At 46.6% G+C, this 23,086-nt stretch overlaps 9 protein-coding genes across 10 annotated transcripts; 5 read left to right on the top strand and 4 right to left on the bottom strand.

The window, feature by feature from the left end:
- Positions 1 to 12: 12 nt before the first annotated feature.
- On the top strand, positions 13 to 1,662 carry E1B28_004931 (uncharacterized protein; the record flags this gene model as incomplete). Its single annotated transcript, XM_043149459.1, has 10 exons — positions 13 to 36; positions 90 to 326; positions 382 to 485; positions 559 to 704; positions 770 to 960; positions 1,032 to 1,141; positions 1,196 to 1,229; positions 1,285 to 1,368; positions 1,427 to 1,524; positions 1,581 to 1,662. 10 exons carry the CDS (start codon positions 13 to 15, stop codon positions 1,660 to 1,662), a joined length of 1,110 nt encoding a protein of 369 aa, XP_043014065.1.
- Positions 1,663 to 2,187: 525 nt separating this feature from the next.
- On the top strand, positions 2,188 to 4,433 carry E1B28_004930 (uncharacterized protein; the record flags this gene model as incomplete). Its single annotated transcript, XM_043149458.1, has 6 exons — positions 2,188 to 2,574; positions 2,628 to 2,684; positions 2,740 to 2,829; positions 2,882 to 3,010; positions 3,066 to 3,625; positions 3,707 to 4,433. The coding sequence occupies 6 exons, from the start codon at positions 2,188 to 2,190 to the stop codon at positions 4,431 to 4,433; spliced, it is 1,950 nt and encodes a 649-aa protein (XP_043014064.1).
- Positions 4,434 to 6,159: 1,726 nt separating this feature from the next.
- EN3GAL (Galactan endo-beta-1,3-galactanase) lies at positions 6,160 to 8,232 on the bottom strand. The gene is made up of 9 exons (XM_043149457.1): positions 8,123 to 8,232; positions 7,506 to 8,047; positions 7,286 to 7,440; positions 7,081 to 7,222; positions 6,925 to 7,013; positions 6,847 to 6,872; positions 6,534 to 6,790; positions 6,453 to 6,468; positions 6,160 to 6,394 (listed from the first exon to the last, which is right to left on the bottom strand). Exons 2-9 carry the CDS (start codon positions 7,514 to 7,516, stop codon positions 6,308 to 6,310), a joined length of 783 nt encoding a protein of 260 aa, XP_043014063.1. The 5' UTR covers positions 7,517 to 8,047; positions 8,123 to 8,232; the 3' UTR covers positions 6,160 to 6,307.
- E1B28_004928 (uncharacterized protein) lies at positions 8,233 to 11,037 on the top strand. 2 transcript variants are annotated; one of them, XM_043149456.1, is made up of 14 exons: positions 8,233 to 8,326; positions 8,456 to 8,742; positions 8,797 to 8,881; positions 8,933 to 9,267; positions 9,325 to 9,431; positions 9,501 to 9,530; positions 9,597 to 9,804; positions 9,861 to 9,958; positions 10,011 to 10,188; positions 10,247 to 10,359; positions 10,421 to 10,437; positions 10,498 to 10,521; positions 10,588 to 10,773; positions 10,832 to 11,037. In XM_043149456.1, exons 2-14 carry the CDS (start codon positions 8,729 to 8,731, stop codon positions 10,973 to 10,975), a joined length of 1,539 nt encoding a protein of 512 aa, XP_043014062.1. In that variant the 5' UTR covers positions 8,233 to 8,326; positions 8,456 to 8,728; the 3' UTR covers positions 10,976 to 11,037. The 2 variants fall into 2 exon arrangements, with proteins under 2 accessions (XP_043014062.1, XP_043014061.1); XM_043149455.1 differs by having other exon boundaries at positions 8,233 to 8,742.
- A 75-nt stretch (positions 11,038 to 11,112) lies between these two features.
- Positions 11,113 to 13,067, top strand: E1B28_004927 (uncharacterized protein). Its single transcript, XM_043149454.1, has 11 exons — positions 11,113 to 11,529; positions 11,604 to 11,660; positions 11,714 to 11,813; positions 11,869 to 11,963; positions 12,025 to 12,099; positions 12,154 to 12,244; positions 12,297 to 12,396; positions 12,455 to 12,570; positions 12,625 to 12,773; positions 12,843 to 12,946; positions 13,005 to 13,067. The coding sequence occupies exons 1-11, from the start codon at positions 11,311 to 11,313 to the stop codon at positions 13,051 to 13,053; spliced, it is 1,155 nt and encodes a 384-aa protein (XP_043014060.1). The 5' UTR covers positions 11,113 to 11,310; the 3' UTR covers positions 13,054 to 13,067.
- Positions 13,068 to 13,192: 125 nt separating this feature from the next.
- E1B28_004926 (uncharacterized protein) lies at positions 13,193 to 14,627 on the bottom strand (the record flags this gene model as incomplete). Its single annotated transcript, XM_043149453.1, has 7 exons — positions 13,193 to 13,236; positions 13,291 to 13,416; positions 13,472 to 13,593; positions 13,648 to 13,979; positions 14,031 to 14,112; positions 14,171 to 14,291; positions 14,348 to 14,627. The coding sequence occupies 7 exons, from the start codon at positions 14,625 to 14,627 to the stop codon at positions 13,193 to 13,195; spliced, it is 1,107 nt and encodes a 368-aa protein (XP_043014059.1).
- A 181-nt stretch (positions 14,628 to 14,808) lies between these two features.
- On the bottom strand, positions 14,809 to 15,849 carry E1B28_004925 (uncharacterized protein; the record flags this gene model as incomplete). Its single annotated transcript, XM_043149452.1, has 5 exons — positions 14,809 to 15,183; positions 15,238 to 15,400; positions 15,453 to 15,467; positions 15,524 to 15,729; positions 15,790 to 15,849. The coding sequence occupies 5 exons, from the start codon at positions 15,847 to 15,849 to the stop codon at positions 14,809 to 14,811; spliced, it is 819 nt and encodes a 272-aa protein (XP_043014058.1).
- A 36-nt stretch (positions 15,850 to 15,885) lies between these two features.
- E1B28_004924 (uncharacterized protein) lies at positions 15,886 to 19,751 on the top strand. Its single transcript, XM_043149451.1, has 16 exons — positions 15,886 to 16,035; positions 16,090 to 16,197; positions 16,264 to 16,289; positions 16,348 to 16,545; positions 16,599 to 16,679; positions 16,744 to 16,889; positions 16,940 to 17,190; positions 17,261 to 17,379; positions 17,429 to 17,548; positions 17,607 to 17,737; positions 17,809 to 18,163; positions 18,221 to 18,600; positions 18,672 to 18,788; positions 18,857 to 18,998; positions 19,084 to 19,265; positions 19,351 to 19,751. The coding sequence occupies exons 1-16, from the start codon at positions 15,962 to 15,964 to the stop codon at positions 19,645 to 19,647; spliced, it is 2,727 nt and encodes a 908-aa protein (XP_043014057.1). The 5' UTR covers positions 15,886 to 15,961; the 3' UTR covers positions 19,648 to 19,751.
- A 498-nt stretch (positions 19,752 to 20,249) lies between these two features.
- On the bottom strand, positions 20,250 to 21,879 carry E1B28_004923 (uncharacterized protein; the record flags this gene model as incomplete). Its single annotated transcript, XM_043149450.1, has 10 exons — positions 20,250 to 20,440; positions 20,504 to 20,594; positions 20,645 to 20,696; positions 20,754 to 20,798; positions 20,856 to 20,910; positions 20,962 to 20,987; positions 21,039 to 21,374; positions 21,426 to 21,538; positions 21,591 to 21,763; positions 21,816 to 21,879. The coding sequence occupies 10 exons, from the start codon at positions 21,877 to 21,879 to the stop codon at positions 20,250 to 20,252; spliced, it is 1,146 nt and encodes a 381-aa protein (XP_043014056.1).
- Between the last annotated feature and the right edge of the window lie 1,207 nt (positions 21,880 to 23,086).

Below are 23,086 nucleotides of genomic sequence, written 5' to 3'. Positions count from 1 at the left end.
TCGATTTCAAAGATGGAGGCCGTTTACTACCACGATGTACGTTTCCAACATCCTCTTCTCGACCACCCTCATTTACGATCGTTTACCAGGTCAAGAAATTTGAAATCATTCAAACCCAAATACCTCAGATCACCTCCGACCAAATCCTAATCAAAGTCTCCTGTTGCGGAATCTGTGGAACGGATCACCATATAAGTGAAGGAGAGTTTATCGCTAAATTTCCTCTTATACCCGGACATGAGTTTGTAGGGTCTGTTGTGGAGGTTGGGAGGGATGTGAAAGGGTTTGAGAAGGGGGACAGTGTGGTTTGTGATCCTGGGATTACAGTAAGTGCCATTGTGAGATGCCAACCGCGTCTTGTTCATTCTGCTACTTTCTAAGTGCGATACATGTTTCTTCTGTCGACGAGGCCAATCGCTTCTTTGTGAAAATTTTGAAGGATTGGGGTGTACAGCTCCAGGAGGGTTTGCAGAATACGTTGCTGTGTGAGTCCTCCATCACTGTATTGTGCGGCCATGGCGTTTTTTGTTGGGTACCCAACTGATCACGGGCGGCTAGGCAAAGCAAGAAAGCATTCAAGTTCTACAATCTCACACATGAAGAAGCTACCCTTGTCGAACCTGCAGCTTGTGCGGTTCACGGTGTCGATAAACTAGACCTAGGAGTTGGGAAAGAGGTGTTGATTTTAGGTGCTGGACCTACCGGTCAGAATCGACGTTACCTTTACTCGAAGGAAAAATTCAATAATTTTTTTTACACCTCCATATAGGTCTAATCCTCGCACAACTCCTCAAACTCAATGGAGCATCCAAAGTAGTCATCGCCGCAAATAAAGGAATCAAAACCCGTATCGCTCAAGACCTCGGTGCTGCAGACGAATACATTGAGATCGATAGGAGTGATCCCGAACCGGCTTGGAAACGATTGAGAAACGAGTATCCGTATGGGTTTGATGCTGTTGTCAGTGTAGTCTTTCTTTTGTTCCCTCATCCGATTCCTCAGACTGAAGAATAATCCTCCCCTACTTGTAGATTGAGGCGACAGGTGCTGAGGAAGTTGCAAATGACGCTATTAACTATGTCAGACGAGGCGGAACGTTGATGATTTATGGAGTGTACGCGAACAGCGACTTGGTTCATTGGTACGTTGCGGTTCATCGGACCTTCCTCTGCTTTCGCTAACGGTTTGGTACCAGGTCACCTAGTAAGATCTTCGGTGACGAGATCAAGGTATCTTGATCAAGCATTGATAGCCACTAAGACAGCACCGGCTCACTGCGAATAGATCATTGGTTCTTTTGCCCAGACTAATTGCTTCCCTCGGGCCGTTCAATATCTGGATAGTGGGAAGGTAAAAGTGAAGGGTATGGTGAGTGGACGTTATGACTTCTCTCGACGTGACTAGAAGGATTCAATAATTCCATCAGGTGACAGACAGATTTGCCATCAAGGATTATCAGAAGGCATTGGATAAAATGAATAGTCGCGGAGCGTTGAAGGTTGTCGTTAAGCCTACGCTGGACTAGTGTGTGTGTTCGGTTTATGAATGTGAGACAGATATTGACTGAGCAACACGCGAAGCGATACTCGGAAGTTGATTAATGAACTGGATGGCATGTGCGATGATACGCTGCAAAACCAGACCACGTCCAGAGACCTATAGAGAGTCGAAGACCGTGTAAAGCTACGCGTCTATCTTCTGGGAATTCATTATGAGTGATCCTTCGGAGAAGAACCATATTAATCGACTGTGCTCTACACACTATACTCGTACTAGCCGTTGCAGGGTGTTCGATGGCAGTGGACCAAAACACTCGGCTTCGTTGATGGTGTTGGGTATGTCCGTAGCTCGAGTCTACTGTCTACCCTGATATGGCACTGGAGTCTCGGAACGAGGAGGTTCGCTCGCAAGTATTTCCCCCTACAATTGCAACGTGTTCAAGCAAGTACTGCGCCGCAGCTGCAATCGTTCGTTTGCACCCCAGATATTCGAGCGTCTAATGCCTTGCGCCTGTCAAGCGCTCATGCATCATGTTCCGCTCTAATTCCCACCTTCAATTGCCCTTCATCAAATGTTCATACACGTGTGGCCTAAATTACTGAGAGGCAACTTTCAACTATCTCAGGATATAACCTGCTGAGCGCCATCCTATCTTCTTGACTGCTTACCATCACCACCACCACAGTCATGTCCTGGACGCCCAGCAACGACCCGCCTCTCGTTGACGATGCGCAACCTAGTCTTCCTCGCGTATTTCTCAGACGTGGTTTAGAAGGACAAGACGAAAACCTAGACGGCCTCATATCCTTGTACGAAGATCTCCAACTTAGCTCTGTGGAAGCCGCTCGGGAAGATGACTTCCTTGCTTTCGTTGAGAATGCGTTCTATTTTGCGGTCATTCACAAGCTTCCAGTCGCTTCCTATGCAGATCCCGTCGACAGCGACGACTTTAGGAGCTGTCCAACATTTGAAGAATACAAGAAGAAGAAGAAAGCCAAAAGGGATAGAAATCGCAAAAAGGCACATAATCTGTCGGTCAGCCGCGAGGATAGTACCAAGCCCACCCCGGGTCTGGTCAGTATACTGTGAACTGTTGCCCTGAATCTCTTGCTCACATTTGCCATTAGCGCCAACAGTCATCCTCCATTTTCGACAATGAGGATCATTCTGATATTCATCACGCGGTAAGTGATAGACATGTAATACCGTTCACAAGTCACTGACAAAGTCCCAATTCAGGCCTCCGACGATTACATTGTAACGACATCTTCTGATTACGACGACGAGTTCTGGAGTGCTCCCTTTACTGGAGCTGATGTCACTCCTCAAGTGAGTCAAGGCGTTGCACTTGTGTTCGTTACCCATCTCTAATGATGATCAGAATTCAAATGTTCCCGTCAGCTACGACAAGGACGGCGTGCGATCAGCATCCACTGATATATTCGCTATTGAAGGACACTGCAACAGTCCGCCTCCTCGAGCAGCCGACGGTTTTCAAGGAGTTCTCGCGGTGAGTTATCAGACTGTCGAAATTGCGTAATGTCTGATAATGTGCCAAATATCAGGGCTGCGGGACGCCAGCCAAAGAACCAGAGACAAATCCTGACAATTTCCCCTCTCTCTACCAATTGTCCAATGCTCCTCATTACCCTCCAAAAAGTTCCACCAGCTCTGGGACGAGGTTGAATAACCTTCCTTCCCTCGAGGAATATCTGAACGCTCGGTACGGCCCTCCACGAGATTCAACTGGAACTGGAACTAGGCTGGGGTTCAATGTGGCATTAGGTCGCAATCCAATTGACTGTCCAGAACCACCCTTCTCTGCCGTAGATTGTACCCCATACGTTCCCGTTCCCCCAGTTGCCAAGGTTAAGCCTTACATCGGCTTCGTTTACCTAACTAGGTCCCAGTCGGAAGCCGGACTGCTAGATGCATTAGGTATGGCCGGGGAGCTCAACATCGGTATTATCCTTCGAAAAGCCGATCGAGGAAAGGGGTACGCGAGGGCTACGGTGATACAGGTCTTGAAGGATGTGTTTGAAAAACGAAGTGATTGTCATCGGATTCAGGCGTTGGTTCAACAGAGTGAGGAGAAGCAGAGGGTGACTAATTTGTATACTCAGCTGTAGGTGTTTTCTTATCTTTCGTTCGTATCTTTTTCGGTTCGTTCCGTGCTGACGAACGGTTCTTTCTATCCCACCGACAGACAATTCGGGCACGAAGGTACTCGCCGAAGGTCAATCTTCAGTTTCGGAGAATGGAAAGATATTACCTGTCTTGCCATTCTCAATACCGACTGGGCTATGAGAGGTTACTTCAGTCCTGCACCTAGAACGCTCTGGGATGAGATGTTCCTAAGGCACGAAAGGGAACGGGATGACTTACTTCGGTGGGAGGAACGGAGGCTGATAGGGAGGGGTTTGTTGCAGAGGAGTGCGAGTATGGAGACTGTGAAGGATTATCCAAAGGACCGGGAGGTTTCTTCTTCTTCGTTATCCTCGTCCGCTTCCGGGCATGAGGATCAGGAACCCAAGAGGACACCGACTCCAGGCAGTCAATCCGAGTCTGAAGCTGAGGGTGATATGCTTTATATGAAGATTAAAGGGAAGAACCGAGCTATGGATGAATCTGTTGCTTCGCCGTTGGGTCTGTACCCTCATTCCACCGACGCGAAAGGATCGTTCCCCAGTAGTATTTCAACGGGCCGTAATGAGTATAGACCTCTCTTTGATGATATGGAGGAAGGCCACTCTGCCCGTGGATTTGATATTGGAAGGACGAGCCGGTCATCTTCTGTTTCTTCGGGTTCAAGTTCGGGACATTCGTTTAGTAGTGCTAGCGTGGTATCTCGGCCTCCCTCGAGTTCGGTTTCGAGGAGTTCAGGGTCGGAGTGGGAGATGATGCCCAACGAGAAATCAGCTGATACTCAGTGATACCTATTGATATCTACAGATATACCCAAAAAATATCATTATATATCAACATGTATCATTAGATGAGAATATAGTGATATTTACTGATACTAGATGATACGAGAACCCGCCAAGACCATACACCAATCAATATCATTGGGAAACAGTTGGTATCATTGGATGTCAACGGAATATGATTACATTTGATACTAATCAATACACATCCGATACTAGTTGATACGAAGTTGATACCCATAGACTACTACCCATACTCCTGCCCTTCACCCGGGTATTGCAGCCAGCCCACTTCGTCGCCTCAATCTTGCTGCCAAGTCCTGGATCCCTCGCTATCGAAATTACGCTGCCCTGCGGTTTTTCTGCAGTTTTTCATCCGCGCGAGCCTGGTGGATCTACAAATGCCATTAGAAAAATCGAATTAAGAGGCAAACAAAAAAATAACTCAAAACGTACCACCACTTTCCCCATATCCTTCGATGTTGTCTTCATCGCTTCCAAAGTTCTTCAGTGTACCATGCGGATTTTGAGTCTTCCGATCTATGGCATATTCCCACCTATTTACCTCTTTAGCACACATAGACGACTCAAAAGGTACTTGAATACGTACTTGGCACAAACAAGTTTTGGGATCGCCCAAGACCCTTTTGTCCTTCTTGGCGCTGCCTTTGCCGTTACAACTGTGATTGAGAATTGATGTAGCCTGTCGCTCCATTACCCTAGTATTCTCATAGTAGATGGTGTCGGTTATCGGACGCAATGGGGGAGCGATTGTCGGCTCATTGTCTTGTCTTCACCAGCTCTACGACATCAAGTTGGTAAATCAAGACAAAAAACCGCATATACTAATGTACTCAAGTGTATCTTGTCAGTATAGATTGCTGCCAAGCTGGTCGAATTTCCCCTGCGTACGCCTCCGCTTGCGCCAACTCCAACCTAAGGTCATAAGTTCATCAACATTGAGATAGTAGTAGTACAAAGCTGACACGCACCTAAACCTCTCAATTGTCCAAGACTCTGATCTATAATATTCCCCAATGCCTGCAGCCAGCTGAATGAGAACACGGCCCTCTGATGGTTCGGCGTGACCTGGTGATTACCTATTCAGTATTCACGACATCGAGCCATCGATATTGAAACAGCGGTAGTGGAGACAAAGTGAGATGTTGGGATCAAGTTTCAAAGGGAAGGAGCTAATGGTGGTGGTTGGGAAGTTAAGAGACGATGTTGGGATCAGTGCGCTTATATGACGTGCTGGAAGCACAAATAAGGGCCAAACAAACTTTGAGTTTCAAAAAAATTGCGAAGTTATGTTATTCAACTAAGTTACATGATTTTTGAACAAGAGGTCCGCTAAAATTAGGACAGACCAAGGCCTTCAAACCACTGTATATCAGTTAGTATTGGAAGATATCGGATGAATCACAATGTATCACTGTATATCGGCTAGAATCAGCTCATTTCTCGTTGGGGATGATGGATGAAGACGATTATGATTACTATAGTGTTGGGTCGGAAGACGAAGATGGTGACGGTGAGGAGGAAGAAAGTGAAATGCGGGATGTGAGACCGTCGCCGAAACCTGTGGCTTGAGGGGACCAGGTAGGGGGAGGAAATGTACAACTATCAAAGGTGCAGCCCATTTCACCTCTTGATGTATGACTGTAGTTCTAAAATGATTGTGTAATCCTTGTATTTCACTGTTGTCTCATACTCGGAATCCTAGATTCCGTTGCGAAGACAGTGGTAGATAGATAGATAGATGAACACGACCCAGCGCAGATGTAGTATACAAATAATACTGTTCATATATTATTTAACATCACGACAACACCAGATCACTCCTCGTTAAGACTGAGTACACGCAGAGTTGAGTCACCTTAACTGCCAGATCGAGTAACCTGGACGTTGCGTATCTTGTACGTCGTGGTTCCACTTGGTCCTGGAGAGCCCGAGCTTCCTTCCATCTGAATGTCAATGAGCTTCAATATCAGGGTTGTGTTAGGATAATATGGAAGTGCACACCTGAAGGTTAATGATCCTGCGGATCATAAGATGTAAGTCAGCCAGCTCCAACCATCCACACAACACAAAACAGCAACTCACAACCACATAGCCTTTCCGACAAACCCCTGTCCATACTGCGTAGCCTTCAGCTGGTTGTCCATATAAAAGTCGAGTTTCACATCAGCGTTATTAGATTCGGCAGTCAAAGCGGCTTTAAGGGAGTGGAAAGATAGATCGGATGGCCAAGCGACAAGGTTGGAGCGGACGACGGAAGAAGTGTTGAAGGTGTTATACCAGTTATTGTTTGTACCTTTCCATTCACCAATGTCGGCTTCGGGTGGCCAGCCGTTGACGGCCTGTGGAAGGTGACACGGGTTGGTTCAGAATTCAGAACGGAAAAAATAGTGCGCACTGTGAGCCAGAAAGCGGGCCATGTTCCTATAAACACGAAATATAAGGGGAGGACACGAGTGGATATCTTGAGACTGACCTCGAGCAGTAGGAGCACTGAACTCCCCTTGAATAGTGTATGAATTATCCCTCGTCACGGTGATCTGTGCCTTTGCATGGATTGCACCACTAGCGGGGGAAGATGGAATCGTGACATCAGTATAAAGGTAAGCACAGAGGACGTTCGTTGACGGACCTAGCATAGTGAATCGCCGGATGAGGGTTGGCCGTACTGGTTGGTGGGTTCGGGTTGGAAAGCGGAGTAGCAATCAAGCTGAGAACATTGCCAGAAACCGAAATGTGGGAGTGATCAGAGGAGCTACCGAACATTCTCCCACCTATAGTCGAGAGACAAGATTGAGAGACGTTACGGTCCGGTCTGGAGGCAACTGATGACTTACTGCCATTATGGTCCGAACCCCAGGGATAGAGGTAGTTCCAATACTTCTCGAGGTTGGAATATGATGAAAAGGAGTCTGTGGGTATGACAGTCGTTGCGGCCTGGACCAATGGGTTCAGAGACAGCGCTGTTATGACTGCTGCGACGACGGGAAGCCTACGGTGAGGGTGTGCACGTATGAAAAACGGTTCCAGGAAGGACATGTACGCTATTCCACGTACCTGAGAAACATGTTTGGGGGAGTCACTTCGTTCTCTTGATTCCATTGGATTTTGAGGGTTTATATAGTTATCATCGGAAGGGAAATACATCGCCAGTTTATCCAACATTCCGGGCGTTTGAATAGAGATTTCAAGTCACCAGGTCCCACATAGAGAGGTTTTCCGAAGAAACTCAACGGTTACAAGTCGAATTCGCGACGTAGCGGACCGATTGAGCTGAAACTGATCGATATTGATCTGCAGGGGATTTTCGACGAATTGCGGCATTCAGGATACTTTTTGTTGCAAAGGGATGAGTTGCAGAGACGAGGACAGCATGCAAAACTTCCCTTTACTGACCGATAAATTATCCTTTCGTTCAAGGATTTCATCGCCATTTCAGTGTCGGGTGCTCTCACTACCATATGGGTACCGTGTACCCCGAGACCACTGACCGAACAGACACGGCTGGCCATGCATATCGGTCGTCATCGATTGGTGGTTGTAGTCTGGAAATCCTCCCTAAAAATAAAGGTATTCCGGATTGATCATCAATGCAACACCTGCTGACGGTTGAGTTGAATGCAATTTTCAGTACTTTGGACTGGAAACGAAACGATTCATTCAACACCACGTACCGTCCCTTTCTCCGCGTATCGCAACACCTGCATAGAAGGTGTCTCTAAGTTCTAACCCCACTACTCGCTTGCTGCTCCCCTCCAGCTCAGTCATTCCATGGCATTTTACTTGTCCACGTGACCTGTCCGAGCTCTCAACCGACATATATATTGCCGATTCAAAAAGGGTACAATTTCCTGTGTTCGTGTCACTACCATCCATCCGTGAGTGCAAGGCCGACGTGGTTCAAGATGAGACTCGCGTCAACCGTGAGGTTCAGAACAAGAGGACGAATCGACGCTCGCGTCTTCTCTGTATCCGTTCACCACCACAAACTAACTCGTCTATCCCAGTCGCTCGTCCAAGGCCCGCAGGAACCCCCTCTCGACCACCGTACATTCACGGAATACTTCACTCAGGAGATTCTCTTCAAACACGGAGACAGACCTGGATTGATTTGTCGAGCTGAGAAACCTCGTGCTCATGGTGGACCTTCGTCCAAGAATCTAGGAGGAGTGTCGACACACCTTGCTTGGGATTTTGAAGAGTTTGAGAGACATATTGACGCTCTTGCACGGGGGCTTGTTGGCTTGGGGGTGAGGAAGGGGGATAGGGTTGGGGTGGTTATGGGGAATAATAGGTATGTTCGTTTTCGAGTTTTCGGACAGTTTAGTTGACGATACGCTTTCTGTAGCTCATACGCAATGCTTCAGTGGGCCCTTTCTCGTGTGGGAGGCATACTGGTAACTATCAATCCGGCATATCGAATAGAGGAGCTTGTAAGTTTTCCTTTACGAGTTTGCGAGTCCCTAACTGTGTCCGTTTTCCAGATCAGCACGCTACGGATCGTAGGCGTCAAACATCTCTTCGCTGTCCCTCGAATACGTACCTCTTCATATCTCGAAATGCTAGCCTCAAAACTCCCTGATCTTAAAAACTCTGCACGCGGAGAAATCCAGGACCCAAACTTGCCAGAACTACGGAATCTTATCGTCGTAGACAATCAGGACGCCTATCGGGGCGAGTTGACAAAGTTGGATATGAAACCGGTTATTGATTGGCGCGAGGTCATCATGTGGAGAGAAGACACTAGGGAGAGTACCATCGTAAGGGATACCGCAGCGTCATTAACGAAAGATGATCTTGTCAATATGCAGTTTACGAGGTGTGTCTTAAACTTTCCATCACGACTTTGAACGGATTATATAACTCTCATGTTTAGCGGAACGACCGGAATGCCCAAGGCTGTTCAACTCACCCACCATAATTTACTGAATAACGGGATCTCAATCGGGCGTTGTATGCGGTTAACGAATAAGGATGTTGTTTGTGAGTGCGATGTTCAACGTACTGTTTTTTTTGTGTCATTCGTCGCCCTGAACCGAACCGAACTTGCAGGTAACGTTCCGCCCCTCTTTCATTGTTTTGATGAGTCGCTTTCTCTTATATGCTATCGATTCTAACATAAACTTATCAACGTTCTTTGTTAAACACGCCTCGTACTGGGTAACTTGGCTGCATGGGTGCACGGTGCTGCCATCGTCTATCCCTCAGAAGTCTTTCATGCACCATCCATCGTTAACGCGGTTATGGAAGAAAAGTGTACAGCGTTGCATGGTGTTCCTACTCATTTCTTGGGTGTTCTATCGGAGGTGGATAAGAGACGAAAGGAGGGTGAGAATGTCGATATGCGGACTTTAAGGTGAGTATGGTGTACTTTCTCTTTCTGTTTCATCTTTCTTATCTAGATATCACTAGAACTGGAATAGCTGCAGGAACATCTACCCCCATCGGGTTAATGAAACAGCTCATCTCTGAACTTAACTTGAGAGATTTAACCAATGCGTATGGAATGAGTTGTGTGTCTTGCTAATTTCACACATATGTTGCTGACATGAAAACTTAAAGCCGAAACGAGCCCAGTATCTTTCCAGACCACCCCCGATGATCCCATCATCAAGCGTGTGGAAACCTGCGGGAAGGTATCACCACATGTCAAAGCGAAAGTTATCGACCCGAATGGAAATATTGTACCCGTTGGCAAGCCAGGAGAACTCTGCGTTGCTGGGTATCTGGTGCAGAAGGGGTATGATTTTTGGCGTTATTTCTCATATCGGAAGCCCAGGTACCTATAATACATACAGGTACTGGAAAGATGAAGAACAGACGAACATAGCTATGAAGAAGGATGAAGAAGGTACGGTGTGGATGCACACCGGTGATGAGGGTGTTCTGGACGAGGATGGGTACTTGAGCAGTAGGTGTTTTTCATTCATATTTCGCCAAGCAATTCGCGGGAACTTAATTCAATCCAACAGTCGTAGGCAGGATCAAGGTCAACCCCTTGGCGTGTTCAAATCGGTGAATTTGCTGACTTTTCTCTTTTTCTTCCTAGGACATCATAATCCGTGGAGGAGAGGCGAGTGTTTATGGCAAATTATTGCCAGGAAATTCCGTTCTGACATTTGGTACTGGGGTTCTACAGAACTTGTTCCCGATCCAGATTGAGAACACACTTCACACGAACCCTGATATACGCGAATCCGCTGCTGTGTCTGTTCCCGATAAGGTGTTTGGAGAAGTAGTCGGTGCATGGATTGTACGTGCTCCTGGCAGCAGTATCACAAGAGAAGACGTCAGGAGGACCGTCGCGGAAGGTATGAATCCTCAGGTATGAAAATTCTCCCCCAAGTTCATATCATAATCGACTTGAAACCATCATTTTTCAGAACGCGCCATCATGGGTCTGGTTCGTTGGAGAAGATTTCTCGAGTGAACTACCAAAAACCGCGAGTGGTAAGATAATGAAACATGTACTGAGGAAATGGAGCAAAGAGCTGGCTGAGAAGGGAATCGGAGCTGTGTCGACTTAGTCCACCATCTAATCTTATCTTATCTTTGCTTGACTTCATGCTGGAGAACCAGAACTTTGGAACCGTCGGCATCAGTGAGGAACTGACCCGACGCAGTGGTTCTGGGGAAGCTTCCCAACCACAATGATAAGCTTAAGCTTTCATCATTCTCCATATTTTTTATTTGCTGGATCTCCCTCTCTCGAATGTTCCTTCACGCCTTGCTCGCTCGTTAGGCAGTCGTGACCTCTCGGTATATCCCGGACGGTGACTAACAAAAACAATCGATGAGGGTGTCATCACCTCTCTTGTTTTTTCTACTCACCCTACACCCACAACGACAAGGACAAGTATAGATGGTTTCTTCACCTCAAACCCCTGCAACACTGAATTTCGACATTGAGCGGGCCCCCTCCGACAATACTCTACAATCGAACGACCCTTATGCTCTGAGGACGATGCTCTGGGATCCCAATGATATCGCAGAGCTGAGGAAGAGGGGGAGTTCGAAAATGAAGAATCGAATAGGAAAATTTTATGAGCAGCAGAATGAGAAGATTGAGGCGATGTTGAAGGTAATTTGGTTTTGTTTCAATGTTTTTTTTTCCGCCAAGATGTGGGCTTACACCAATAAATTCGCTCTTTTCAGTCTCTTGAAAGCCATGCCCAAGAAGGAACGGAAGATGCTCAAGGCAATGCTTTAAAGGTGGAGGATACCTCCCTGCATGTCCGTCAATATTTGTCTTGACCCCCCTCCAGGTCAAGATAGCTGTCAGAGCTTCATTCATAGCCAATTGCGTCCTTTCGGTTCTCCAACTATACGCTGCTCTCTCATCGCTGTCGCTTTCTTTCTTTGCCAGTAGGCCCCGACTCTCAATAAATTTCATGACAAGGTTTGACGGAAATCTTTGTAGCTGCCGCGGACTCTGTCTTTGATCCAATAGCAAATTTTATCCTCGGGTGGCTTCATCGTCGATCACAACGTGTCGATATCCACCGGTATCCTGGGGTAATAACCTCCCTTCGGTGTTCTTTCTCCGTTGGCTCTTTGCTAATGTTCTTTTCAAAAGGGCGGCAACAGGTTGACTGTCATTGGAAACATTGTCTATTCGTTTGCCATGCTTACCGTTAGCATCCTTCTCATTGTGGGTTCTTTCTTCTGTTTCTATTGGCCCTTCCAAGATCCACTTCCCTCCCAGGCTTTCTCTGCTCAAGATCTTGCTACTACACCGAAGAGTGACACCAACGACTTTCATATAGCTTCCGTTGCGGCTGTCGGTTCTGCGTTTGGTGAGATCTCTCAAATTTCATCGTGACTCAAATTTCTTACCTTAACTTTTAGTCGTGAAATTCGTGCTGTTTTTGTACTGTTATGGCGTTCGAAAGTCAAGTTCACAAGTACAAGTGCTCTGGGAGGATCACAGGAACGATTTATTGGTCAAGTTCGTGTTATCTTTAGTTTGTTCTGTGTCAGGGCAGCTCGTTCAACGTCCCATTTAGTGCTTTCGGTATCTTCACCAACAGCGCAGGTGCCAAGATCAAATGGTGGATTGATCCCATGGGCGCTATTATAATATCTGCAGTTGTTGTGGTAGCGTGGACAACGACCAGTATCAGTGAGTAAACTATTTTGCGACGCGGTTGACACTGATCGTTGTCACTCCGTGTAGAACAATTCGGCTATTTGGCTGGAAAAGCCGCACCGCACGAATTCACTCAGTTGGTGATATACAAGGCGTTGACGTTTTGCGACGAGATCAAGCAGATTGACAATTGTATTGCGTATCATAGTGGGGAGAAGTATATTGTTGAGGTTGATGTGCGTTTCCCCCTTTTTTCTTCTTTTTTCTTGTGTGTGCTCTATGCTGACTACCTAGGTCCGCTTTAGATCGTGATGGACGCTGAAACGCCGTTGTGGAAGACTCATGATGTGAGTCAGGATCTTCAAGACCAGTTGGAGAAATTGCCGATGGTGGAGAGAGCGTTTGTTCAGTGAGTTTTGCTGTCACTATTGGTTTCCGACGCTCATTCCGTGCTGTGTTCGTAATAGCGTTGATCATGAAGTTCACCACAAAGCAGAGCATAGAAAGGATTTGTAAGAGTCACGAACACGTTCTCTAGACTGACATTTTAAATGATTATGTGCGAATGTAAGAAAGATCGTAGCGTAGCATACAAAGAAGCGAGTGGAGATAGACGAGTGAAGGGAAGTTAACGAACTGTACAATCAAATGTTTACTACACTTCAAGATAAGTACCGAACACGACATCCCAGAATTTACCTGTGGTTGTGGGTTTGGTTGATTTCAGTTTCCCAATCAAAATCAAACACGTACTGGTAACACCGAAACCGAGCTCGTAATTTTTGTAATGATGACCGAGATGGTATTTCTTCATCTCTCTCAGATAGGTAGGGAGCCTGGTGTGGTGTAGAGCGTAGTGCATGCAGTCGTACAGGACGTCTATCGAAGAAGCATAAGGTGAGTCACTATCGGGAAAGCGACCACAGGGACTCACAGAAGAAAAACGCCCCGGAAATGATCCCATTAGCGACCGCAACAGGGAAAAGTATGTATCCCAGACGAGTAAAAGGCCATTCCAGAGCGCCAAATAGGACTGGGGGCATCACTAAGCGTAGCCTATGATGTTTGGTCAGTAACGATATCAAACTTCAGAGGGGCATAGGCGTTTACCTGTCCATCGGAAGGTAATGGTGGACCCCGTGCAATAGGAAATGTAACGTTAAAAACGCCGGTTTATCCGGTAGGTAATCATCGAGATGGAACAAGAACCGGTGTAGAAGATATTCCAAGGCCGTCCAAATAAAATTGCCGAGAAGGAAACAGACTAGGGCTTTTGCGAATGCTTCAGAGGTGACTCGGTCCAGCTTCCCCAGTGGGAGTGAGGGGTCGTGCGTGAAGGAGGGTAGAGGCATGACAAATCCGAAGGCGGAGCGCAGGAAGAGGTACGCGGTTATTGGCAGCCAGAAAATGGGTACCACGTACCACTTAGTGCGAGTGAAAACCTGGGAAGAAAAATTGAGTAATTGAGGGGGTGGGTGTGAGGGCCACGTTACTTCAAGATAGGAAGGACCGAACATGCGAGCTGTGTCTGTTACATGTCGTGGTTGGTGGATCTGACGAAGGTAATAGTGTTTACTGTAGAAGAATATGAGGAGTTGCAACCCACGCCAAAAACTGTAAACTCGAAGCGAACCTGAAATTTCCTTCCCAGACCTGGCGGAGCAAAGGTTTCCGAAGGTCAATGAACTGATGTTTCTCGAAATCCTTTTCAACCTCGGTATCTTCTGGATGAAAATCTTCCGTCGCAACCCAGTCTTACCAATATTTATGTCAGAAAGCCGAATAAAATTCCAGAGCAGACAAAGCGCACTTTCATCCACAATGTTCTCGTCGCTACCCAGCCTCCCAATGCAAAATTCCTCCATCATTTCATATGCTGAATCAGAATGCTCATGCTCGAGCTTGTCAGTCATGACTGCTCCTATATCTTGTCCTGCGTGTTTGAGCACAATGTCATCACCTCCAGGATGGTCAGGCAAGAAAGAGGTGACGTCGTAAACCCGCTGGTTTCGAGATACCCAGCAGCTAGAAGAGGATTTGTGAGATGAAACGTCCTCTGCGTCGAAGATCCTAAAGTTGCGTTTCGACATGGTAGTCGACGGAGAAGCTTGGTATCAAACGACTTTTAAATTTAATTTGTTAATCTAATCTACATGACACAACAACCGATCTTCCCAGGTCTCGGCCCCTTGCGGCCTGACTGGAACGGAAAAGCCAAAACCGCTCTCCAATCTCGAACTATGAGAATACATTCCAAGTACGCTGCCGAGGTCATGTATTCATGGAAGGTAAATGTGAATTCATTTTGAGGACCGTATGAACTTGCCACATCCCATCCGGTTGCATTTCTCCCGTGAGGTACGGTTCAAGCGGAGGAGGTTGATGGAACTCGAGTACTCGAAGGTTATGCTTCAAATCGATGAAGGCCAACAGCATAAATCCTTGATCAAGTGATCGTTTCAATAACTGCGGCGGAGGTGAACCGATTATCTCAAGTTTTTCCATCGGTGCTGCCATTGCGTCTTTGTATCGGATGAGGGTGGCATCATCAGGTTTAGTTTCGTTAACCTCGACGGTAATCAACACCAAGTGAGTTGTCGTTCGAGAGGGTTTGTCGCCTTTCCATAACTCGAGGACGTGGAAAGCCTGCGAGAAGGAGATATGTGTTTGGTGTGTAATCGAATTGAAAGTGAGGCGTACAGCGTGTTCCACCGTATCGTTATTCAATCTGTACCACTCTTGCAGAACTAAGGGATCGTGATATACTTTCCCTTCAGCGAGAGCGGCTGCTTTGGCTTGTTCTCTTTGAGCGAGAGCTTTTGCCCTATCTTTACAGACTTCCTTGTGTTGAGGCCAATGCGCACTAGGTTTTTCGTGCTCAACGTTCAGTTTATCACTGGCTTGCAGCAACTCACACTTGACATCCGCGACTGCTTAGCTCCCGTGATCAGAATTTCGCGTTCAGAACTTGTTCAGACCAGCGAACCTGCAGTAATGAGTCTCTCGACATCTTGAGCATTGAGAAAAAGTGGATCCTTGCGCCGGGAGCTTCATACAATTTCCACATGGCCGAACCAGAGGTTGACGCTCTGGTATGGCTCTCTTCATGTCCTCGATTGTAGTCACAGTGGGTCCACCGGTTGCGCTGTTCAAGACAACAACAGAGCCTGCAGCGAGTTTGCTTGGATCCAACTATACCAAAGCCTTGATTTAATAAGGCGAGTACAGAGACTGATTCCACGCAAGCAGTACCGTAAAGGACGTTGCAGTAGTTTCGCCTGACATGTCGATTTCCTTGAAGTTTGAGACCATGGGTGGTTGTGATCCTTAGAAAGGGATTCCATATTTGGACAGACAAGCTCACGTTATAAACACCAAACTGGTAACCATCCCTTTCTCTCGCACTACCAATACTACTTTTTGAATGCCCAAGCTCAACTTCGATGTTGACGAAGCAACACTCCTACGCTCGTACAAATTGTCCTCGCTGAAACCAACGTATGCGCCCCACTTTCTAGACGAAGTTCTGAATTCTCAGTTCAGGGATCACAGGAAATGGGAAGAGGTTGATCATGATTTGGAAGATTCTCTCGCAGGTGCATTAACGAACGCGGGGGGTGAACGCGAAGGGGATCCGCTCGGTATTGGTTCGGACGTGAAGTGAGTTCGTTATTCAACGCGTAAGCTCCGCAATAAAGGCTTCTAACCTTTTTGCCTAATATCCAGTGTGAAAGACATGGATTTAGAGTCAAGTGAGGATACCGAATGTCTTTTGCTTCCGCCCCGGTGCTCAAATGCGAAGCTCGGTAGAGGCCTCGGTTCTCATAACTTCAAAATCATTCGATCCAAAGGCCTTCTTATCCGTGGTTCACCCAAACGCGACGTACCAAGATCTCGCAGCCGGCATTGCAAACCTTCAGACCTCCATTGATGCGCGTTCCGAAGCTATCAGAATACTGGTGGAAGAAAATTTTGACCGCTTTGTCGCCGTAAAGGCCTCTACCGATGGTACGTTATGTCCCGATAGAAATATATAAATATTCAACTTTCACAATTGACAGCACTCCAGGCGGAAATGAAAGAGGGTCTACTGGAGCCGTCCGCCGAATACGCATCTAGACCTCTCCGTGATGAGCTCAAACGTACTTCGGTTCTTCGCTTCGTTTTGTTCCATTATACTTATCTCATTTATCTCGGTTCCAACAGAGGCCGCTGTTAAAGCCAATCAGGTGTTTCTACCAGTACTCGAAAACGCTTCAAAAGCTCACAAGCTTAGGAGTACCCTTGGCGTGTTCGAGCGATCGAAATTCTTCTTCAACCTTCCTGGATTTATTATCGAGTCGATCGAAGCTGTAGGTTTTACTTACCTTCACGCGAAATGATTTCCTCATGCGTTAAATAGGGCCGATATGAACTTGCCATGCGAGACTACAAGAAAGGAAAATTTCTGTTAGAGTCGAGACCGGGACAGTTGCTCCCTATTGGAATACCTAAAGACGGTCGAGCGTCCACTTCTGCCGAACAGCAACAGAAACGAATACTCGACAAAGTCTGGGCAAACGTTGAAAAAGCCATGGGGGAGATGAAGAATGTCCTCATGTCACAATTGCACGAACATAGCAGAAGCATAGAGGAGCAGGAAAAGACGTTAGAGTTAGTGGCCATGTCTATATTTCATTTTCTTCTGATCATCGCCTGTCCTTGCTGGTTTGGACCCTTACAGACTTCTTCTAGAGTTATCATCAAGTGATGATCCGGTGTGGACGTATTTTGACAGCCAACACAAGCATATTTTGGACCAGATGAACAAAGCTTATAGGTCATCGGTCGCTACAGTAAATGGTAAATTATCGCGGGTTTTTCTTTTTACGTATCTGAACCATTCTCCAAGTTGCTCGGGAGAAAACCGTGCCAGATATATCCGACCCTGATTCGCTGACCGCTATGTTAGCCAACCAGCTGCAGATCGCCGTTACGGCGGTGGAGGCGAAACAGTCTGACGCAGTAATTGGTATGTCCAAAAAGAACCCTTCATCTCAGGAGTTTGTTCTCATGCTTGCAAAAAAAAGCAAATGGGCCCGGAGAACCTGTTTGGGAGGCCATCTTTGATCTAGTGAAGAATGTTTCCGAGAGCATGGTTTCATCATTGCCCAATTTCTGGAAGATATCGATAAGTTTCATCGAGGGAAAGTTCAAAAAGGTAAATATTGCCCCCGCATTTTTTTGCCTTTCTGTCGCCACTAAGAAACTGGATCGACCATACCTTCTTAGCCTCAAACAATAACATCCTCGGGTACACGTCGGAGTCCAACACAATGCAGGATCATGGCCCTTGATATCGTGAAGCTCTATGTTGCTCTTATTTCGGAGTTTTTTACGCTTTCCGATATGGCCGTCATGGCTTTGAGTACCAGTTCATCAAGCTCGGCCGAATCTTTGATGCCTCACAACACCACCTCGTTCACCACAGCTCATTACCTGACGAAAATTATGGGTGAAGTACAGGAATGCGTTAATGAGCTAAACTCAATGGAAATATCGAATGAAGTTTCCTCGAGCCTCAGGGGCCTTTTAGAAAGCGTCAAGTGGCGTTTTGAAGACATTCTGATCACTGCTTGGCTGCGAGGTAATGGTCTTTCCTTCGCTTCAATTTACAACGGATAGTCAACATAAAAGTCTTCAGACGCAGACATTTTCTACCACCTCGAAACATGGACACCCAGTTCTGCTGATCCATCCGCCACACATTATCTAACGCAAATGGAGCTATTCCAGAGGTATGTCACGACAGCTGCATTCAAGCTCGCCGGTGGCGTCGATCTCTCGTCTTCTTCATCCTTGACGAAACCCTCCCTCAAACAAAACCCTATCCCCTCTGCGTTCGTCACCAAAATAACTAAAGCTTTTATCGACGTTCTCTACGCCTTTTTGGACGGCCTCGTGGTTTTATCCTCGAACGAAGCACCGATCGTCTCGGGGAAGCGATTGGTTGTGTCTACTATTACTGCGACGACGACAAGCTCGGCTGCCAATGCTACAGAGCTATTGGACCTTTCAGACTCGGTATGACTATATCTCATATCTAATTGTCCCTCTTTTGCTGAGTTGGTTTCGTGCCTTGTACGTGGTTTCAGGACATTCGTTTACTCCTGGTTCTCTCTAACTTTGGACATTTATCAACCTCCATTATTCCTGGAATGATTAGTCAACTAGAGACCGCCTTCGGGATCGCGATCCCTGATGATAGACAGGTAAAAATAAATGAAGTGCTTCTCCGGGCTGTCCGGGACAAAAAACCGACTGACCCCCTTTATCCTAGACCTTGATGACCGTGGTTCAAGAGCTCGATAGAACTTTATTTGAAGGATATGCAAAGCCGCGAGCCTCGGTAGCTACCACCCTTCTCCGTGCTGGAATTCTAGATGACCAAATGGATTGGTATGAGACTCCCCAACCGAGAGGTAAACCCATAATTCTCTTCCCGCCTTTTTGTCTTTTTATCTTATTTCTGCCAACTCATGCTTATATCCGCCTTACCCCAAAAAGATATCAGACCGTACATGTACGAAACTTTGATGTACCTTGTCGGCGTGCATGCACAAGTCAGCAGTGCAGCAGAGGGCGCACTCTTGGAACGGATTCTAAAATTCTTGGCCGAGGAATTAGCAGAGGAAGCTTTTCGATCTTTCAAGCAAGTGAACCGCTTTGGGATGGGGGGGATGCTCCGCGTAAGTGTTTTCGGAGGGAAAAATCCATCTATTGATTGGAAGGTCCAAAATCTCATCTGTTCATCCCTCCTTCTCACATTTTTAGGCAACACTGGAGATTGAATTTATGCATCAGACGCTGGGAAAATATGTCACTTCATCGGCGGCGAAGACACTTTCTGATCTTTATACCAAGATCTCTCAAGCATATGCTCGTCGTCCCGGGGACGAGAATTTGCAGAGCCATCTGGACGGAGTCAAGAAGACGTTGGCAGATACCCGTCGAGCAACGGGTATTGAATTCCTTTGTTTCAGACAAACGAAGACATCAAGTCGGTCGGTCGGGACATCGAAGACGCGAGAGAAGGATCCTACTCGTATCGCAGGACGTCCGAAGGACTAGAAGGCCGAACTTGGGGCTTTGTACCGGAGATGTATTTATTGAATCCGGAGATGTACTTGTTATAATTGAGTGTATCACAATGTTATTAGTGTGTTGAATATTCATATCAGAACTTTTTTTGCGCGGTTCGTTTCAATGGGCTCGCGTGAACGGAGATCCATCTTACATACACGTACGATGAGTAACCTGTAGTCCGTCCGATGTCAAAATCGTAGCAAAGAGGGAAGAAAATCGACGAAACTAGGCCAGTAGATCCACCAGTATGGTAACAATTCCTAAAACTGATTGGAAGATAAGGGCTAAGGAACTGGTAAAACGAGGGGCCAGACCCACCGATCTCAACCCCAATCAAAGCTATGACAATCTGTTCCAATCTTTCACCGTGCTTGCTGGAAACAGATTCTTTCAACAACTGTAACATGTCCTGAAGTACCTAGAGAACTGGTCCATATCATGCGGGAAAAAACAGACGAGAAAACTCTTCACCTCAACGCGAGTGTTTAAGAGATGTATCCGTTGTGGTATCTCCAGATAACTTCTTGCAGCATCGTAAAGTGGTTGCTGGTCAGGGAAACTCTTTTTGAAATTTGAAAGTCAGTTCATCATGGCACCCGCTCCAAAGAGTGATTGCGAGACGCACCCAGAAGACTTCCTATGGAAGAACGAATGTCTGTTGAATGATAGCATTCTCGTTGAATCCAAATATCCGCACTCACCGGTGAATCCAGGACCGAACCAACTGAGTTGATATTGCTTCTTAGTAGAAACAATTGGCCGATCTGTTGCATGATCTCTATCAATCAATCGACGGTGAGAATACCGTTACGTGGAAAGCAGAGGTTGTTCGTTATCGTACCCTTGTGAGGCATACCAATTTTTCCTGTCTCGCTGATAATTTCGGGGATGTCTTTCGTCTCTTCTATGGTGTTCGATATTAGACTTTCAAACTAATTGTCGCTGTGAGATAGCCCTAAGAAACTCCGAGAAAGCGGCATACCAAAGAAATTTTTACGGATTGCGAAAGCGCATGGGATAAAGATAGCTTGGTCCTTTTGGATACTTATCGTTACAAAAAGGATCATGGACAAAAAAGTAACAGAACATACATATATCCTGATCCTTTACGCAAGGTAATCACATCGTTGTAGATTCTACGGGCCGCAGGCTCAGAAGATGTGGTAACTGGGGGGGAAATGAGCAATTCTTACCGGCTGTAATTTGCATAGTAATAATTCAGATCTTCCATTTCGATATCATCTGCCGCTACTCGCATGGATCAGTCTATCGCATCATAGTTGAGAATTCCGTACTCACCCAGTGCCTCAACCTCAAAACGTCTCCTGTACCGCCATTGAAAGAACCATCCTTTGAGAGACGTGGAAAATGCTTACAACGAGGACAAAAAACGCTTTTCTTGCGCTTCCGACATTCCCCAAATGACGACGGTCCCATAGTCAGAAATGAAGATCTCTGCTTCATTGTTCGAAGCTTCAAATCTCCCTTTTCGTTTGAATGTCCGCATTTCATCACCACTGCTTGGACGTAGCTCTGGAACCCCTAGAAGATCCGCTTCCCTTGATAGGTTACTGGAGTTTTGCGCGTCGTCATTTTGGGGATTGGGAAAGCGATAAGGGGAATAAATCACTTCGTCAATGTGTTTAGGATTGGTGTGGTAAGCCGTTCTCCGCGCGTTGAGGAATTTCATGACATCGTCCATTCGGAACGAACTAGTTTTGTCGTATTAATATTCGATAGTGATTACAATGAGACTGTCGCACCTAGCCGTAGCATATGCTGTAACTCGAGGGAGAGATTTGGCCTTCTTTTTCGTCAGCCTCAACGCATCCCGACGTGCTGCTCCCTCCGGAATCAGAGAAATTTGATTGTAGACCTGTTTGATTAATTTGAGTACACCACGTTCGCATGCTGGATAGCAAACGAACCTCGACGGACTCTATTTCGTCTGAATCTTCATCAATATCACCCTCGTCGCTTTCTCCTGCAGAGACAGTTGCTATACCGCTCTCATCGCCTTCAGATATGTGAATTCGTTTCCCTCTTGTCTTTATGTCAACCACTGTTGGTTCTGGCTGCTCGGGTAAGACCTTGAGTTTCCCTAAATTGGAAAAGGTGAGGATGAAGATGGACGCCCTGCATGTTTCAAGTACCTGCAGCCTTTGTCGACCTATTGGCTCCTTTCGTTTTATGTAGAGTTGAAGGTTCGGGGGCCATCGGAAGATGAGCTGACTGCGCCTACTCGAACTTCGTAACAAAAGTTGTCGTTGTAGACTCACGTGACCCAAACTCTAAATTCCCTTTCATTCTCAATGACGACCGAGGCAAATTGGAGGCAAACGAGGAGAGTATGCAAGTAAGCCCGAGTTCAGCCTATCCAAAAACCTCATGCAAAACAGCATCTTAGGGGGACTCTTGTATGGCATTGCTGCCACATCTTCGACCTGCGGAGTTCAAAGTGTGCCTGCAGATCCACGGCTGTTGCGGGATAGTGGGGTTCAGCGCCCCCAGATCACGGCTTCGTACCCATCTGGGAATTACGGCTGTATCATGGAAAATCCTTTATTCTGGAAATGAAGGAGAACTTTTCCTGGCTCATTGAACGTGTCTGGGACCATGATCGGACTGCATGATCCCAAAGCGTTTCAAATGCAAAGCTCAAGCAGATTCGCGGGCTGGTAGGGGGCCGGGACTCTTCGTCGGTGATAGGTCCAGACGCCACAACACACTTTTGGCACTCGAGGAAGGTTTGAGCACAAAGTAAATAAGGTTATTCCCGAACTTGAAACCTGGGTCAACTCGAGTGGTAGGGTCCCTTTTCAGCCCGCGCATCATATGGGCGATGCACTCATTGAAGTCGAAGTAACGGGCTACTAGGTCGCTACACTAGTATATTGAACAAGCTGTGAGGACAAGGTCGTCCGAGTAAAGGAGACTGGTAACAAAATCGGACCCGTTTTGAAAGTTTGGGAATACGGTTATACGTATACATTACATACGACGCTCAGTATGGAACATATCAGAAGCATAGAAACTCTTGAGGAAGGTCCCGAGAATTTCTACGACGGTCCGATTGCCAGCCCCAAGTTAAATAATCTCAATGAAATGGGACCCTCTATCAATACTCAAATATTGTACGATAATTCAGCGCTTCAGCTTCAACGACGCCACCGACTTTCCCAAACCACGATCAGTCATTGAATTCCTGGCTCTCAACGGGGTGAAGTCGGAGACCGGCTGAATTCAATCTGAAGCGGAGTATCTTCTCCATGTCACCCATAGTAGCTACTACGTACGGTACTCTAGTGGCCACGGACTCCTTCCAAAGAACTCATGCCGTTCCGGTGCAAAACGTCATTCAGTCTAATAGGGCACTGCTGTCCAAGGTGCATTGGTGGTCAACCTGGGGCTGTCAAAGCTCCTG

This window comes from Marasmius oreades, chromosome 2, assembly GCF_018924745.1.
Source record: "Marasmius oreades isolate 03SP1 chromosome 2, whole genome shotgun sequence".
Lineage (NCBI taxonomy): Eukaryota > Fungi > Basidiomycota > Agaricomycetes > Agaricales > Marasmiaceae > Marasmius > Marasmius oreades.
This window is presented reverse-complemented; position numbering and strand designations above follow the sequence as displayed.

What these genes read in the sequence shown, in the direction of transcription:
- EN3GAL (XM_043149457.1), bottom strand. An exon ending in CCGGCGATTCACTATGCTAG is followed by an intron (nt 7,014 to 7,080) that starts GTCCGTCAACGA and finishes TTCCCCCGCTAG; the next exon opens with TGGTGCAATCCATGCAAAGG. An exon ending in GGCCCGCTTTCTGGCTCACA is followed by an intron (nt 6,791 to 6,846) that starts GTGCGCACTATT and finishes CACCTTCCACAG; the next exon opens with GCCGTCAACGGCTGGCCACC.
- E1B28_004928 (XM_043149455.1), top strand. Translation starts at nt 8,354, where the DNA reads ATGAGACTCGCGTCAACCGTGAGGTTCAGAACAAGAGGACGAATCGAC. An exon ending in GTCAATATGCAGTTTACGAG is followed by an intron (nt 9,268 to 9,324) that starts GTGTGTCTTAAA and finishes TCTCATGTTTAG; the next exon opens with CGGAACGACCGGAATGCCCA. An exon ending in AACCAATGCGTATGGAATGA is followed by an intron (nt 9,959 to 10,010) that starts GTTGTGTGTCTT and finishes GAAAACTTAAAG; the next exon opens with CCGAAACGAGCCCAGTATCT.
- E1B28_004927 (XM_043149454.1), top strand. Translation starts at nt 11,311, where the DNA reads ATGGTTTCTTCACCTCAAACCCCTGCAACACTGAATTTCGACATTGAG. An exon ending in ATATCCACCGGTATCCTGGG is followed by an intron (nt 11,964 to 12,024) that starts GTAATAACCTCC and finishes TCTTTTCAAAAG; the next exon opens with GGCGGCAACAGGTTGACTGT. An exon ending in GTGGACAACGACCAGTATCA is followed by an intron (nt 12,571 to 12,624) that starts GTGAGTAAACTA and finishes CACTCCGTGTAG; the next exon opens with AACAATTCGGCTATTTGGCT.
- E1B28_004924 (XM_043149451.1), top strand. Translation starts at nt 15,962, where the DNA reads ATGCCCAAGCTCAACTTCGATGTTGACGAAGCAACACTCCTACGCTCG. An exon ending in GAGCAGGAAAAGACGTTAGA is followed by an intron (nt 17,191 to 17,260) that starts GTTAGTGGCCAT and finishes GGACCCTTACAG; the next exon opens with ACTTCTTCTAGAGTTATCAT. An exon ending in TATTGGACCTTTCAGACTCG is followed by an intron (nt 18,601 to 18,671) that starts GTATGACTATAT and finishes ACGTGGTTTCAG; the next exon opens with GACATTCGTTTACTCCTGGT.